The 17,078-nt window shown below is 54.4% G+C and overlaps 1 protein-coding gene across 2 annotated transcripts; it reads left to right on the plus strand.

Annotated features, from left to right (window-relative positions):
* Window positions 1-878: 878 nt before the first annotated feature.
* Window positions 879-14,965, plus strand: UCKL1 (uridine-cytidine kinase 1 like 1). Of its 2 annotated transcripts, XM_031057986.1 has the most exons (14): window positions 879-1,005; window positions 1,575-1,681; window positions 2,053-2,208; window positions 2,428-2,499; window positions 3,931-4,120; window positions 4,519-4,580; window positions 5,870-5,886; window positions 11,981-12,079; window positions 12,422-12,515; window positions 12,814-12,876; window positions 13,191-13,313; window positions 13,608-13,715; window positions 13,888-14,044; window positions 14,594-14,965. In XM_031057986.1, exons 2-14 carry the CDS (start codon window positions 1,619-1,621, stop codon window positions 14,668-14,670), a joined length of 1,281 nt encoding a protein of 426 aa, XP_030913846.1. In that variant the 5' UTR covers window positions 879-1,005; window positions 1,575-1,618; the 3' UTR covers window positions 14,671-14,965. The 2 variants fall into 2 exon arrangements, with proteins under 2 accessions (XP_030913846.1, XP_030913847.1); XM_031057987.1 differs by having other exon boundaries at window positions 2,038-2,208; window positions 13,888-14,899.
* Window positions 14,966-17,078: the final 2,113 nt, after the last annotated feature.

Raw genomic sequence — 17,078 nt, forward strand, 5'->3', positions numbered from 1 at the left:
AGGAGCCAGGAGAGCCCTTTGCACTTTCTCCCAGGGAGCAGACATGCCTCTGGGACAGCAGAACAGGAGCAGGGAGGAGCAGGCACTGGTATAAATAATCCTCCCTGTCCCTTAGCTGGCCAGGCAGCGGCTGCAGCTTATCTCCTGGCCAGAGGCCACTTATCACCTCCAGGCCACAGCTCTCCTCCTGCCAAGCTGGAAAGGGCTCTGGAGGGTGCCTTGTTCCTCTCCCTCTCCAGCAGGGAAGATAAGGGAGAGTGTTCAGCAGCTCCAGGGCTGTGGGTGAGCTCAGAGCTCTCTCAGCTCCCAAGGCAAAGCTGATGGCTCTGCCCAGCTTGAAGGCTTGTCCCTGGGGGCTCCAGAAGCTTGGCAGAGCTAGGTCTAGGGTGTGAGTGGAGCACTAAGAGTGGGGAGAGGAAATGGATTGGGGATGGTTGTGCTGTAACCCGTGTTTGAGTGCTAATCCCAAGAAAGGTCCCTTGGCACACCAGGGTGGGTTGTTGCCCCCTGGAACACAACCCTCAATGCATTGAGAGCTCACTGGGGGATTTATTTCATGCAGACAGTCCTCAGACAGCAGGACTTTAGGCATGGATGTTTGCACGGCGCCTCTTCCAGGTTCAGATTGCTCCTGTGTGAGAATTCCTCAGTGCTGTCTGTGCTGTGGGTCACAGAGCTGTGGGTGCTGGTAGTGGGGCTGTGCTTGGCTGTCCCCCCCTTCACCTGTGGATCCCCAAAGACCCCGCTCCCACACCCCAGGCAGGTGTGTCCTTCCCCACCAGGGTAATCTTGCCCCTCTGTGCCCACGCAGCAGCAGCAGTGCAGAGTCCCTGGACAGGCTGTACCCCGCCGTGGGCTCCTCCAAGCCGCCCCGCAAGCGCACCACCAGCCAGTGCAAGTCGGAGCCGCCGCTGCTGCGCACCAGCAAGAGAACCATCTACACTGCAGGCCGGCCCCCCTGGTACAACGAGCACGGCACGCAGTCCAAGGAGGCCTTTGTCATAGGTGGGTCACCTCTGCACCCTGCCACCTGCCCCATGGCGCTCCTGGAGATCTCCGTGGGAGTCCTGCCCCACCACATCCTTGGGAATTGGAGGTTGGCTCCAGCCTGGACAGGAGCAGGGGGAGTGCCTGTGGTTAGTCCTGCATTGACTGGGTGGGCTGAGCCTCAGAGTGTGCATGGGTTGTAGGAGAACACGCTCTGCTTCTTGTTCCCTCAGTTCCTGTTGCCTGGGCTGTCACAGGTTCCTGGAGATTCTGGACTGGTTCCCATGCCAGCACTCCCCGTGTTGCATAACCATCTAACAATGGGTTTCCCAGCTTCTGCTGGCAGTTCCAGTACATGCCATTTGACATTTTCCAGGATAATCTCTTGGAGTGCCTGTGACTTCCCTCTTTGGAGGCCCCTCCAGCTTAGTGCAACCATGCAGCACCTGGGCTCCAGCCTGTGCTGGGAAGGGCTGTGCCTGGCCTTGGTGGCTTCATCACCTTTTCTCTGGCAGGACCTGGGCTCCAGCCTGTGGTGGGAAGGGCTGTGCCTGGCCTTGGTGGCTTCATCACCTTTTCCCTGGCAGGCCTAGGAGGAGGCAGTGCCTCTGGGAAGACCACAGTGGCCACCATGATCATTGAAGCTCTTGATGTCCCGTGGGTGGTTCTGCTGTCCATGGACTCCTTCTACAAGGTGAGGCTGCACCCCTGTTAGCCTGGCCAGATTCCTGCTATTGCTCAGGGAATCTGTGGTTGTCCCGTTCCTGGGAGTGTTCAAGACCATGTTGGACAGGGCCTAGAGCAACCTGTTCTAGTGAAAGGTGTCCCTGCCTATGGCAGGGGGTTGGAATGAGATGAATTTTAAGGTCCCTTCCAACCCATACCAATCTGGGTGTATGTGGTAACCCTGGTAAGGAAACACGTTGTAGATTTAGGGACAGCCATGTAGTTTTTCCCTTCCCGTGGCTCTTGTGGGGCAGGGAAGAGTGACAGGGCACAGCAGAGGAGGGAAGTGCCCAGCCATGTGCCCTAAGCTGTGCCCTGTGGCAGGTGCTGACCAAGCAGCAGCAGGAGCAGGCAGCCAGCAACGACTTCAACTTTGACCACCCCGACGCCTTCGACTTCGACCTCATCATCGCCACCCTGAAGAAGCTGAAGCAAGGCAAGAGTGTCAAGATCCCCATCTACGACTTCACCACCCACAGCCGCAAGAAGGAATGGGTATGGGACACTGAGGGGGTGGGACAAGGTGGGGATGGCCAGGGCAGGACAGAGGGGGAGCCAAGTGCACCCCTCCAGCCCCTGGCCTGTGCAGTCTGATTGGTCTGTGCCTGGCTCAGGGTGTGGTTTTTTGGGTAAGCTGTCGCAGTCACAACCCAGAGAGATTCCCTGTGACACTTCTGACCAGATGTTCTAACCACATCCATTTTGACTCCACAGAAAACCCTGTATGGCGCCAATGTGATTATCTTTGAAGGCATCATGGCATTTGCAGACAAGGAGCTCCTGAAGGTGAGTAGAGGTTTTGTGGCAGTTCCAGGGAGAGAGGGTGGGAGGATGCTCTCTCCTGAGGTCCTGCAGCAGGGAGGTTACCTTCTCTTCCAGGTTACACCAGATGCTGCAGCACTTTTCCAGGTGGGAGAAATAGGGTTTGACTCTCAGCAGCCAGGGAAGAGCCCCTGGCAGAGGTCAAGTGTTTCTGCAAATACCTCAATCTCAGCTGGTGCACAAACACAACTAGAGATAGCCCACCTCCACACTGCATGCTGCAGCTTGCACAGCCAGAGGCAAAGTCTGCTGAACTTCTGCTGCACAGAGCCTGGTGCTCCTAGCATGGAATCATCCAGCACTTCAGGCTCTCTTGGGGATTATTTAGATATATCACAGGATCATAGAATGGTTTGGGTTGGAAGGGACCTTAATGCTCATCTTGTTCCACCCCCTGCCATGGGCAGGGACATCTTCCATGAGACCAGGTTGCTCCCAGCCCTGTCCAACCTGACCATGAACAGTTCCAGGGATGGGGCAGCCACAGCTTCTCTGGGCACTCTGTGCCAGGGCCTCACCACTCTCACAGGGACAAATTTCCTCTCAATATCCCATCTAACCCTTCCCTCTGGCATTGTGAAGCCACTTCCCCTTGTTCTGTCACTCCAAGCCCTTGTCCAAAGTCCCTCTCCAGTTCTCTTGGATCTTCTTTGGATACTGAAAGGGGCCCTGAGGTCTCTCCAGAGCCTTCTCTTCTCCAGGCTGTACAGCTCTCCCAGCCTGTCTCCATCCCCCAGAGCATCTTTGCAGCCCTGACAAATGCTGCAGCAGGCAGTGAGCCATACACAAACTTAGCCAAGCTCTGTCTGAAAAGTTTCCTCCCGTGCCAAGTGAGCCTGGGTTGCACTTTCCTGGAGCAAGGATGACCTCCAGTGGACAGCTGGGTGAATCCCCCAGGAGACTGCACTCAGCATCCCCACTCCTGCCTCTTGCAGCTAAGGACAGAGTCATGAGCTGGGCTCCTTTCCAGCATTAATTCCCTGCCTGTGAGAGAGGCTTGGAATGAGATGATCTTTAAAGTCCTTTCCAATTCAAACTATCCAAGGATTCTTTGATTAGGAAGCCAGTGCTTGGTGTGTGTCATGGACAGTAACTCCTCATCTGCTCCTTGCTCTTAAATAACATCCAGCCAAAGTGTTGGAGCTGGTTAGCAGGAGGGACAGAGTTTGGAGCAGGACAGGTCTCAGGTGACACGAGAACAAGGTGGTGGCAGGGGGCTCACATCAGCACCAGCCAGGTCCCAGGGAAAAGCTCCACTCAGGCTGGAGCAGAGCAGGACCAGGCCTTGTTAAACAGGTGCTGGGCTGGGCTCAGCTCCACTTGGGGCAGCAGGGGAAGGTGGCTTGAGTCCCACACCTGACCAGCTGGGATTTGTCCCCTCCCCTCTCCTTTCAGCTCTTGGATCTGAAGATATTTGTGGACACGGACTCGGACATCCGCCTGGTGCGCCGCCTGCGCAGGGACATCAGCGAGCGGGGCCGCGACATCGAGGGGGTCATCAAGCAGTACAACAAGTTTGTCAAGCCTGCCTTTGACCAGTACATCCAGCCCACCATGAGGCTGGCAGACATCGTTGTGCCCCGAGGTACCTGCCCCAGGGCACCCCTGACAGCGCTCAGAGACCCCACAGCCCCCTGCCCTCAGCTCTGGGCTTTGGGGTTTGCTGACCCCTAACCCTAACCATGGCAGAGCAGTAGAACCCTCATGGGGACAAGGCTGGTGCCAAGCAGACAGATGTGGGGGGAGCCATGGTGTGGCAGTCCTGTGTTCCCCTTGGCATGCCTTTTGTAGCTGCAGAGTCCCTGGAGCTCTGGGCTTTGTGGTTTTCTGAACCCTAACCCCAGGTGTAACGCTAATGGACATGGTTTAGTGGAGGGCTTGGCAGTGCTGATTTAATGGTTGGACTCCATCATATTAGAGGGTTTTTCCAACGTTTACAATTCTGAAACTGTGATTTTTCTTTTTTCTTTTGGGTCACTCCAGGGAGTGGAAACACTGTGGCCATCGACCTGATTGTTCAGCATGTCCACAGCCAGCTGGAAGAGGTGAGAGCTGCCTGGTCCATGGGTGGTGAGGGGGGTTCACAGCCTTGCTGTGCTCTGGGTGCCCAGGTGGGAATGGCCTGGCTTCTCCTGTGCTCTAGGTGTGGGAGTTCCTGTGAACTCCTCCCAGCCCTCTCCCTCAGCCCAGTGAAGGAAACTGCCTTCTCCCTGGGCTCTGGTCAGTCCTGGCTCCTCTGCCAGCTGTGGTCCAGCTGCAGCTTCCTTCCCTCCCTGGGACAGCAAGTCATGAGGGGACAAACCAGCCACCCTTCCATGATCCAAGGGATGTGTCCCCCTGCCTGCAGCCCTCCCAGGGCCAGCATTGCCCCAAACCCTCCACTGCTCTTGGGCTTCTCCTCTTCCCTCCCATGCAGACACTGCTGCACAGTCTTTCCATTCAGGAGCCCACTTCTCCTCTTCTGTGCTGGGTGCAGCTCCTGGGTTTCAAAACTCAAAGTCTTCTCATGTTTGAGCCCCAATCCAGGCACATGCTCCATCACTTCCCCACTGCTGGCTTTAAGTCTTCTCCTGTTTGTCCTGGGCCAGTCCTGACCAGTGGTTTGGGACTCTGCAATGAACTGATGGCATTTTGTGTTGCTGTCCCCGAGCAGCACAGTCTCCTCCCACCCCATAGCTTTGGTGATGTTTCAGTCATGGAAATGCTCAGAGTGATGTCCTGGGAAGTGCAGGGAGTGTGACCTGGATATAGATGCACTGGAAAGTAAAGGGCTTGATTCTTTCAAGTCTTTTTTTGGAGCTCCCAGGTGGCAGGAGCTGCTCAGCCCTGGGATGGGAGCTGGCACACCTTGGCATCCAGCTTCCCGTGCCTGCTCAGGAGGGACTGCTCTTGCAAAGGTGTCTTGGCAGTTTCCTCCTCCTGGAGTACCTGGCTGCCTGAATTCCCAGCACCAAACTGGTTGGGAAGGTGGTTCCTAAACCCTCAGTCACAGGAAGAAGGATGGAAGCCCCAGCATCTGTGCTGGTGCCAGGCTGAGAAGGGCACCCAGCCCTGAGGCAGAGTCCAGGAAAGGGGAATGGCTGTTTCCCCCAGCTCCTGGGATCCAGCCAGGGAATACCACAGCAAACCCAGCACCCTCAGGGTGCCACTGTGAGCCAGGCAAGGGGTTGGCTTGGGGAGGGCTCTCCTGACCTGGGGAGGGAAAGAAGGGCAAAAAGGCTGCATGTGAATTCAGGAAAATACTCCTATTTTTCCTTTTTTTTTATCTTGAAACGACCCTGGTGTTGACAATGCTTAATACCGGTTGCGTTGTGTCTTTGTGTTGCTGCCGCAGCGTGAACTCAGTGTCAGGTAAGAGCCCTCACTGTGTCCTGTGTGTGCAGCCCAGGCATTTCCAATGCCAGGCACTGCTTGGCCTCACCCCGACCCACAGCAGGACTGGCAGAGTGCACGGCCTTGTCACCCCACGGCGACAAAAGGCCACCTTCCCTTGGCTTTGGGATGGCAGGGACAGGGCTGCTCCCCAGGGAGGCACTGCCAGCCTGAGTGCAGATCCCTGAGGCTGGGACAGGGCCAGGTTTGTACCTGGGGATCCCCAGTCTCTGCTTCACATGCTGAGATTCTCTTTTATTTTTCTCCATCCTCTAAAATGAACGATTTCCAGAGCCGCTCTCCATCCCTGATGATTAAAGATCATTAAATATCAGTTATTAGATTAGTCAAAGCATCTTGAAAAAAGGATGGAGAGTGACTTTTTAAATGGGCAGATAGTGACAGGATGAGGGGGAACAGTTTAAAACTAAAGGAGGAGAAATTTAGGTTGGGTATTAGGAAGGAATTCTTCCTGTTAGGGTGCTGAGGCCCTGGCACAGGGTGCCCAGAGAAGCTGTGGCTACTCCATCCCTGGAAGTGTCCAAGGCCAGGTTGGACGGGGCTTGGAGCACCCTGGGATAGTGGAAGGTGTCCCTGCCTTTGGCATGGGGTTGGAATAAGATGGTCTTTGAGGTCCCTCCCAGCCCAAACCAGTCTGATCTTGAGGGTGGTGGGAGCCCTGAGCCCCTCACTGCACGCAGGGATCTGCCTGGAGGCACCCAAAGGAGAGTAGCACCTTCACATGGCCAGAGGTACCAACTTTCCCACAACTTCTGCAGGATGCAGAACCTTTTCTGGAGGACTGAGAAAATCCTGCTGCCTAAGTCCAACAGGATTTCTGAATTTTCAGTATCTGCAGTTGGATGCTGTAACATATATGTTGAATTACTTAACCTCTTCAGTGTGGGGCCCCAGATGGGACTTCAGCTCTCCTGCTTCCATTAAGGAGCCACCTAGGCTTTCAGGTATTCTTTCAGGGAGCAGAGGGAATGCATTACTGAAGATAGGTTTCCATTTAGATCTCCATCATTGCATGGAGATACTCAAGTAACCTTAAGATTTACATTTGGCATACAATGAGCTTTTAAAATAACTGAGATGAACATGGAAAAGGCTCTGCTTTATTTATTTCTGCCTCAGCCAGTCACTTCCTAGACTAGACAAGTGGATGTTTTATTTTATTTCCCTTTGCTTGTTTAACACCCTGAGGCCTGATATTTCCATGCAGACACGTAAGCTTCCCTCTGTGTCTGGAGGTCCAGGAGGGAAAGTGCTCTTCAGTATGAAGAGAAATTTGTGGCTTTAATAATGGCAGGAATAACATCAAAGAGGAGACTAATATGTGTGCAAATAGATATGTGTATATAGAGACAGATAGATACTTAAACACACATAAAATTTCCTTTCTCCTCCTTAATCAAAGGGTTGCTCAGTACAAGTGATATTCTTCTGCACTTAAAAATTGGGTATTTAATATATTCATAAAGTATTAGAAGTTTTATGATAGCAAGTTTGAAAAGGTAACTCTGACCTCCAGAAACACCTCCCACACACACAGGTGGTTTTATATTCTGTTAAAGCTTCCATTTATGCCTTTGACAGAAAATCTGGAAAAAAATTCCTGCAAAAACCCGAATCTGTTGCTGGTGCTGGAGCCCCAGTGCTTTACTGCTGCTGTGGTTTCCCCCAGCCCTGCTGTCTCTGCAAGAGGAGTGGGGTGGATGGAGAGTCACATTGAGTGAGATGTGCCTGGCAAACACAGGCTTTTCATCACAAACAATTCCCCATCCTCTTGTCTGGAATGGCTCCATCTAAATGTCACGGTTGTTCTGAAGTCACTGCTGTTTGGCAGTGGTGGGGACGCAGGGAGGGCTTTGTGCTGGTAGGATAAAACCTGGATGCTCAGATCTGGCCGCAGTCCCAGGTGTCTCTGTGGTCCTTGTGCTCCAGGGCTGCCTCTCCTGGCTGAGTAACTGCCTGGGACAGACAGGCAGTGCCTTTCCCCACTCGGATGGGTGAATTCTGGGGGATTTTAAGCAAGTGGTGCCTTCCTTGGACATGCAAGGTTTGTTTTCATTCTGAAATCACTGGCTCCTGAGGAGCATGCTTGCCTTCCCAGTTAATCCCTCAGAGCACAGCTTGGACCTTAGCATTCTTAAGATATTTCTTGTCCAGCTTCCCCCCTGTTTGACTGTGCTCACGCCGGAGTTGTGGTTCCATTCCAGCACTCCCAGGTGAGTGTTCCTCCTGGAGCCTGGCAGCAGGAGCTGGAGCAGCCAGCCCATGCTGAGGCTCAGTGCTCCCAGCCCAGCCTGTTCTCCATCCCTCCTGCCACGCTCTCAGCATCCAGCCCCGCTCCTGGAGCCGCCGCTCTTTCCAGCCCGTTCCCCTGGCCAATCAATATTCCCCACCCCCAAGGCCCCGATCAGCTTGGCGTGCCCTTTGCCAATTGTGTCTTTAAATATCAACCCGTGGCGCAGTTTAATAGCCCTTGTTTGAAATGTCAGCCCTGAAAGGCAGCCGTGTACGTGTTTGAAATGCCTTGACTGCATCATCTCCTTTGTAGCTGGATGTCTCTTGTCTGCTTCCTGCTCGATAGCATGTTCCATAAAGAGCCAAGGATGCTCCCTGAAGCCTTCCTGGGAGATGGTCACCCCTTTCTCTCTCTCTCTCTCTCTCTTTCTCTTTCTTCTTCTTTCTATTTTATTTTCTCTTTAAAGCCTTTGTTCTCAGGGGGAAAAAATAAGTTTCCAAAATAAGACGTTTTCTTGACGTGCTCATGGCTGTGCCCATCTGGATGTTCCGTCACAGTCCGGTGTTGGCAGGGAGGGACAGGAGGCATCACAGTCCCTCCTTCCCTCCCAGGATGGGCAGGGGGTGACACGGGATGGCTGCTGGAAGGGCTGAGCTCTTCCCTCAGCCTGCGGGCCCTCTCCAGTCATGGTGAGCCCAGGGCAGGTCCAGGTGAGCCCAGGGGAAGGAAAGTCATCCCTGCAGGTGGTGTTCTGTTCAGGTTTCTCTCCACAATTCCAGTGCTCTTGGCTTTCAGTGTTCTCCAAGGCTTGGAGATCATCATCCTCATACAGGAGGGGGACCTCCCTGTAAGTCCACGAGCATTTTGCCTGGGAGCTGGGCAGGTTGGATGAAGGATTTTTAGGTTGGGCAAAGGTTTTTGGCCTTGAGTGCCTGTGTTTGCTCTGAGACTGCATTGGAGCCCTCAGTGAGGGCTTGGCATGAACCCTGGAAGTGTTGAGAACCAAGCTGGATGGGGCTTGGAGCAGCCTGGTCTAGTGGAAGGTGTCCCTGCTCATAGCAGGGAGGGTGAAATGAGCTGATCTTTAAGGCTCCTTCTTATCCAAATAATTCTAGCTTTCTATGCTTCTATGTCCCTCCAAACTCCAAGAGTCACTGTTGCATTGTGGTACTACCTGGGACACAGGTGGGACAGTGTCCCTGCCGTGGCTCCAGGACAGTGAGAGCAGACAGTTCTTTTCCCTCATGGAGCCAGGAGTGGAGCCAGTGCCGTGGAGAGCAGTGGTGACATGCCTTGGTCACCAGGGGAGGAGTGCTGTGTCTGCACAGTGCAGGTTCAAGAGCTGTTGATCAGTTAGGGGACTTTTCCCCCCCGACTAATGACAGTGCTTTCTCCTCTGTTTCATGTCATGTTTGTCCCTCTTCTCTTAAACTCTGGTGTCTCCTGTCTTGTCTCCCCTGAACATCCCTCCCACCGGGTGACCAGAGGAAGCTGCGCTGGGATATGTGAGGAGACAAATGCTTATGGCAGTGTTTGGTTGTGACTAACAGCAGGGATGGGCGAGGGCTGTGCAGGGTGAGCCGCCTCACTAACCCAGGCAGGGAACCTTGGGGCACACAGCTCGTGGGGTCCTGCTTTGCTGGGGCTGTGTGTGGGCCAGGCAGAGGTGGGGGCGCTTGAAAGAGAAGCTTTATCTCAAAAATGGGAGCTGTTTCCTCAGAAAGCACCATGGGGAGTCCCTCACAACGCTGAGTGGCTTCCGAGCAGGGTGGTATCCAGACCTCCCTGTCCCCACACGGCATGGGTGTTGAAGGAAGGTGGGGAAAACTTGGTGACAGAATGCTGACAGCATTTCTTGGGGGTCTGTTGACAGCTCAGGATGCTGGGGAGGAGTTTCCACTGCTCATGGAGGTTGGAAAACCCTTGGCATCTGTGCAGGGAGCAGGAGTCAGGTCACACTGTGACAGGAGAGGGGCCGCCCATTCCACTGGCATGGTGGGATGCTGTGACATGGACCTGGCAGTGATGGAGGAGAAAAGTGCCAGTTGCAAGCTCAGTCCTGTGCTCCTTGGTGAGCTGTGGTGATGGGAGATGACCCAAACAGCTCCTCTGGTTTAGGCAGCAGCAGTTTGTCACCTGGGCAAACCCAGCCAGGGCCATGCGTGGCTGTGTGGCTCTGTGTTGGGGGCCTGTCTCTGCCCCACAAAGCAGGTGAGCTGGCAGCCCCCATGCCAGCACCAGTGTTTGCCCAAGGCCCTCACCACCACATGTTGGCATCCCAGGGGCTGAGAGGGGTTTAGGCCGGGCTGTGCCCCCAGGATCTGTCCCCAGGCCAGCTCTGGCAGGAGAGGGAAGGGAGCGCTGTGGGGGCAGAGCTGTGGGTGCTGCCAGCAGGGAACATCTCCAAGGGCTTCTAACCCATGGGACAGCAACTAACAGAGTGAGCTTGCTTCACTGACAGCAGGGCTGGGGCCTTGAGGGCTGCTTGTCCCGACCAGCAATGGGGTCTGCACACAGCAGGCAAACCCACAGGGGAGGCACAACCCATCCATGCTCTCTGCATGGCTGCCAGCTGTCCTGGAGTGTTCCCTGCATGGGGCTCTTGGCTGCTACAGAGGAGTGGAGCTGGTAAAGCAAGAAGGAGCCCTTAAGTACCCACAGGCCTTGGGAATGTCTCATTTGGTGTTGGTTGGCCAAGACCAGGAGATGGCTGTGTGGATGGAGGCCTCAAGCTCTGCCCTCCTCCATGCCTATCCATCTTCTCTGTCTTCCTCTCTGCTTGTGTGCCTCTGTGTGCCATTAATCAGGTTTCTGCTTGATTTGAAATCTTAATCTTGCAGTGCTTTCATTTGCTCTCTTCTCTGCCTCCCTGACATCTCTGTGTTTTTTGCTGGATGCAGCCACTGGCACGTGCGTGATCTGACGTGTGGCTTTCCAACCCCAGCCCTCCTCCCAGACAAAGTTGCTTGTCCATCCTGCCCAGCCTTGTGGAAGCCAAATGTGACCTTCTTCTCATTACTGCCACTCTCACAGGGAGAAGTGACTAATGGGGCTCCATTGTGCACTTCCCTGTGAATGGTGTTCCCTTGATCCCAGAATAGCTCCCAGCCCTATTCGTTATGTGGAATGAGTCACACAGAGCCAGTCCTGTCCAGCCATAAAGTCTTGAAGCTGTTCCCAATTTGGAATGGCCCAAGTGATCTCTAAAATAGTCACATCCCAGATATGTGCCAGCCTGGCTGCCTGTCCAGTTCCTCATGGCATCTGGCACTTGTAGGTCAGAGACAGCCACAACAGCCCCTCCTCACCCCATGTGTCCAAGATCCATCAATAGATAAGACTCTGGAATAGGAGAAGGTTCTGATTTTGTTTTCTACTTTCTTCCCAAACAGTGGAAACCAAGATGGGCCAGCCACCTTCTGAGAAGCTATGGCTGCCCCATCCCTGGAAGTGTTTAAGGCCAGGTTGGATGAGGCTTGGATTAACCTGGTCTAGTGGAAGGTGTCCCTGCCCATGGCACAGGGCTGGAGCAAGATGGTCTTTAAAGTCCTTTCCAACCCAAACCACTCTATGATCCCGGCTGAGCTGTCCAGCAGGAAGGGCAGGTCCTTGGGCTGCAAAGTCACCCTAACTCCAGTGGCCCTGGTTTGTGGGTGCAGGTCCCTTTGCAGGGCTGGCTGCTCACTCAGCTCAGCTGGATGGCCTCTGTGTGTGTTTGCAGTGTGAGATGACATCTGGGAGGATGGCTCTGGCCATGTGCTGTGCTCCACCCTTCAGGCAGCCTTCCCCAGACCTTCTGACCATGTGTTTGGTTTTCAGGGCTGCCCTGGCCTCTGCCCACCAGTGCCACCCCCTTCCTCAGACCCTCAGTGTGCTGAAGAGCACCCCTCAGGTGAGGGGCATGCACACCATCATCAGGTAAAGCCCCTGCTGTGGCTCTTGGGGTGGGATGGGGCTCAGCTGCTGATGAGATGGGCTGGCCTGTCTTTGGGCTTCCCAATCCCACTTCTGCCTGTCAGTATGGCTGGGAGACACAAGATAGGGCAGATGGTGGTGGCCCCTGCATAGAGGAGCTGTGCAGTTACTGCTCAGTGATCTTGCCAACAGTTTTTCTGCTTTTACCTTGGAACATACAGCACAGTTTCAGGCTCAGATGGTGCAAACAAGAACCGGGAATGGGCAGGGACTGACAGATCTCTGCCAGCATCTCCTGGGACACGTTTTGGTCCAGAGCTGATGTTGCCTTTCCCTCCCCTCTAGAAACAAGGAGACCAGCAGAGACGAGTTCATTTTCTACTCCAAAAGGTTGATGCGGTTGCTGATTGAGCACGCGCTCTCCCTGCTCCCGTTCCAGGTGGGTTCAAGGCTGTAGGTGCTGGGTTTCCTCTCTGATTCCTAACCCTCAACTGCTGGGGAGCCAGGACAGTCCTGGTGCTGCTCCTCCAACCTTCCCCATGGATCAGTCCTTTCAACCCTCAGATTAAAATGCACCAGGACTCCCCAAGGCCATGGAACAATGCTGTGGCCCTGGGTGACAATTCTTTATCCAGTCTTGGTGTCCAAGGCTCCAGCCCCTGCAGCTTGCTGACACCAGGGCTCCTGTGAGAGCCACATGAGAGCCCCTGGTAACTCTTCTCACATGTTTTTTGTAGAGTTGCACAGTCCAGACCCCTCAGGGACACGACTACGAAGGGAGGACATACAGTGGGAAGCAAGTAAGTGGAAGCCGTTGGGACCTGCTTTGTGGGGGTGCATTGGAAGCCCTGGCTGCCATCAGGCTGGGTTTGGTGCCAGCTATCATGAGTATGACACCCTGTACCACCAGGAAAGGCAGGTCGGTGACCAAGGGTGCCATCAGCAGTGTCACTGTGCCACTCATGCCCTCTCACTGAGGGTGGCCTGAGAGAGGCACAGCCCTCTTGGAAGAGATGTGCTTTTAGGTTGCCCATTAGAGTCCCCTGCTGCTGAGACCCAGTGTGGGGTGGTGGCAGCTCCTACCCCGTGTAACCACCCCAGCTGTGTGCTGCAGATCACCGGGGTGTCCATCCTGCGGGCGGGGGAGACCATGGAGCCGGCGCTGCGCGCGGTCTGCAAGGACGTCCGCATCGGCACCATCCTCATCCAGACCAACTGCAACACCGGCGAGCCAGAGGTAAGGCCCTGGGCTGCTCAGGACATCTGGTGTTAACCTGTGTGTGGGGTGGGGCTGTCAGCCCTTCAGCGACCCAGCAGTTTGTCTTGGCAGGGGTTGAGTGCTGTGAAAGCTGCTCAGGTTGGTTTTGCCAGCAGGCTTGTGCACACAGGGGCTGGTTTGTGCTGGCTCTGAGCTGACAGCCAGAGTCCAGAGACAGAGAGGCAGGAGGGATCCTTCACTCCTCAAAGAGAAGGGCTCAGGTTGTTCCATATGCTTGCAGCCTCTAAGCTGCTCTCTCTCTCCTCCACCCAGCTCCACTACCTGCGGCTGCCGAAGGACATCAGCGAAGACCACGTCATCCTGATGGACTGCACGGTCTCCACGGGCGCTGCAGCCATGATGGCAGTGAGGGTGCTGCTGGTACGGACGGGTCAGGCAGGGGGTTTGCTCTGGAGCAACCTGCAAAGCACCAGCCACAGCCATGCTGAGGGGATGTGCCTGCAACTGGCTCCTCTGTGGCAAGGAGGGTGTCAGGGTGCACAGCACAGGCTGGGGTAACTCACCCTGAGCTATCCCTGTGCATTTCCTGTAGGATCATGATGTCCCAGAGGATAAGATCTTTCTGCTGTCCCTGCTCATGGCAGAGATGGGTGTCCACTCGGTGGCCTATGCGTTCCCCCGGGTGAAGATCATCACCACGGCTGTGGACAAGAAGGTGAATGACCTCTTTCGGATAATCCCTGGCATTGGTGAGTGTCCTGCTAGAAAGGACTTGTGCTGAGGGGATTTTTAGTGCTTCTGGTGGGGAGAGGACATGGTTGTCAGCAGCAGTTTAGGTCTGGCCTTACATTACCCAGAGCCCCACTGCCCCTCGTGGGTCCTGCTGCCATCTGGGTGTTAGGATCACCATGCTGGGTCTGGGGGCTGAGGGGCAGCCATCACCTTGTCAGCAGCAGGAGCCGTTCCCCATGCCATGAGCCCTAGGCAGAGAAGTCAGGCTGGGACAGCTGGAGCAGCCTTGTGCCCACCTCCTTCCCTAAACAGCCACCTTCCACAAGTTCACCCAAAATAAGCTCACTGTGTTCTGTCCTCACCTCTACTGTGCCAGGAAACACCTTCCACCGGGTGGTAAGCCAGCCTACAGGCTGCTCCAGTTTTGCTGCCACTCAAGTTACCCTGCTGCTCAAGCTGTCAGATAAGCCTGCACTGGTCCCCTTGCCTGCTGTGATGAGGACAGGCAGCAGGATGGGTCTCGAGGCTCCCACAGTGCTGCACTCTGACTCTCTGTCTCCCCACAGGGAATTTTGGAGATCGGTACTTTGGGACGGACGCTCCTCCTGACTGGAGTGACGATGAGGATGCTCTCAGCACTTAGCTGGATGTGGAGGTGCCACTGGCACCAGGCAGCTTCAGCACCGCACCTTAACCCCTCTGTCCAGTGCAGATTTCTCCTTCCTCTCACCAAGCATAGATATTTTTTTCAAATCTTACATCGGAGATCTAGGGCATATTTTTTCAGAGAAACGTAAATCCTAGTTTGACTTTATGGGCAGTTGCGTGTCCCAGCATAGAGCGGAGTTAATTTATTTTAATTTAAATATTTGCCTATATAACTTATTGGAGATATTTTATAAAGAACAATAATAAATTTTTTCTCTGGTTTTCTTGAACTGAGCCATTCTTTGTTATTTCCCATGGGTGCCTAGAAGGATTTGTGCCCTTCAAGACTACAGTCCTGGGAGGGGAGATGCCATGAGCAGTGGTGGGAGGTCAAGAATACCACACCTTCAATCCAAATGAAGACTTGGTGCCAGAGTAGAGGTGGTTCCTCCTGCCTGAAGGGAAAACAAAGCTATTATAGAGTGTCCAATTGAGCTACACAAGGATGAGGAAGGATCTGGAGGGAAAGCCATGTGAGGAGCAGCTGAGGTCGCTTGGTTTGTTCAGTCTGGAGGAGAGTGAGGGGAGAAACTGTCAGGGTCTGCAGCTTCCTCCTGAGGGAGGTGGAGGGGCAGTCACTGATCTCTGTGTATGACCAGGGACAGGACCTGAGGGAACATCTGGAGCTGTGTCATGGGATGTTTTAGGTTGGATATTAGGAAAAGGCTCTTCCCCCCAGAGGATGGTTGGCCACTAAAACAAGCTCCCTGTCACAGTGGTCACAGTCCCAAGGCTGACAGAGCTCAAGGAGCATTTGGACAACAATCTCAGGCACATGATGGGATTGTTGGGATGTCCTGTGCAGGGCCAGGAGTTGGACTCAATGATCCTTGTGGGTCTCTTCTAACTCAGGTGATTCTGTGAGGTTCACTCGGATCGTGAAGAAGCACCAAGTGCCTGTTGTGAGTTCAGCAGCCAAAGTGAAACAGAGCTCACCCCAACCGCAGCTCTTACTGAATCAGAGCTGCTCGAGGCATGGTGAGGAGCAGGTCCTGTATCTGACCTAGGGCACAGCAAACAGGATGTGACCTGTCACAAAGCAGGGTGACCTCAGTGGAAGGGGAGCTGGCCCCACAGGAGGGGGGTTCAGCCAGAGGAGGCTGTGACCTCCAGCGCTGAACATGGAGAGTTTTCCTTACCTGCAGGATTCAAAGTTCCAACCCAACACCTTTGTGCAGGAGATGAACATCCCAAGAGGAGCAAAGCCACCTCTTGCCTGGGTATCCCTGGCCTGGAGCCAGCTCCTGAGAGGTCAGGCAAGGCAAGCAGGTGCTGCTGGCAGCGCGGGATCGGGAGGGGGATGCTCTGCCAAGCCCTCACCAAAATGGAGTCACCTGGTGATCACTCAGTGTGGGCTTGGGTGTGACGAGCCCAAAATAACCGCCACTGCTCTGCGGCACATTGTGCAAATTCTCAACCAGATTTAAAAGAAAACACACCCGAGTTCCTGCCAGCACTTGGTGAAAGAAGGAGCCCTCCACTGAAAGCCACACTCAGAGCCAATACTGACACTTGATTAGTGTCTGCTAAAAATAGTTCCCTGTGTGGGTGGAAGGAGAGCTCATGAGCACAAACACGAGAGGACAGGCAGGCATGGGGGGACTTCAGCTGGAGCAGCAGGTCAGCAGCAGTGGGTCACTGGGTCCATGGTATGGACAGGGACATCTTCACTAGACCAGGCTGCTCCCAGCCCCATCCAACCTGGCCTTGAACGCTTCCAGGGACGGGATATCCACGTGTCACTTACTCTGGGAGGCAAAGCACCTCCTCTCCCCCAGCATTGTTGGTGTCTGCTTTCAGGTAGTGCGCACAGGACAAGAGGAAACAATTGTGTCGGGGAGGTTTAGAATGCATATTAGGGAAAATTTCTTCACTGAAAGGATGCCCAGACATTGAACAGGCAGCCCAGAGCAGTGGTGGAGCCACCATTTTTCCTTAGCAGATCCCTCTTTTGCCTCAGATCTACACTTTCCCCAATAGAGCCACGTTTTTACTCAGATCTGCACAACCCAGTCTGTCTGAATTTGAGAAGGGTTCAGATAAGGCTCTTGGGCGCATTGTGTGACTTTGTGTCCTGTGCATGGCCAGGAGTTGGACTCAGTGATCCTGATGGGTCCCTTCAGCATATTCTATGGATCAATTCAGCATATTCTATGCTTCTGTGATTATTTTGCTTCAGCAAACCAGCCCTGTGCCCATGCCAGCAGCTCCCACTGGGCAACTGCTCCTGCCCCTGGCAAACATGGAGCCATCACCTCCCTTCCCACCCCGTGGGCTGCTCCTGCCACTGGAATACATGGAGCCATTCTCTCTGCTCCCACACTGCACCTGCTTGAGGCAGCC

The sequence above is a fragment of the Geospiza fortis genome, unplaced genomic scaffold (genome assembly GCF_000277835.1).
Source record: "Geospiza fortis unplaced genomic scaffold, GeoFor_1.0 scaffold188, whole genome shotgun sequence".
Taxonomy (NCBI): Eukaryota; Metazoa; Chordata; class Aves; order Passeriformes; family Thraupidae; genus Geospiza; species Geospiza fortis.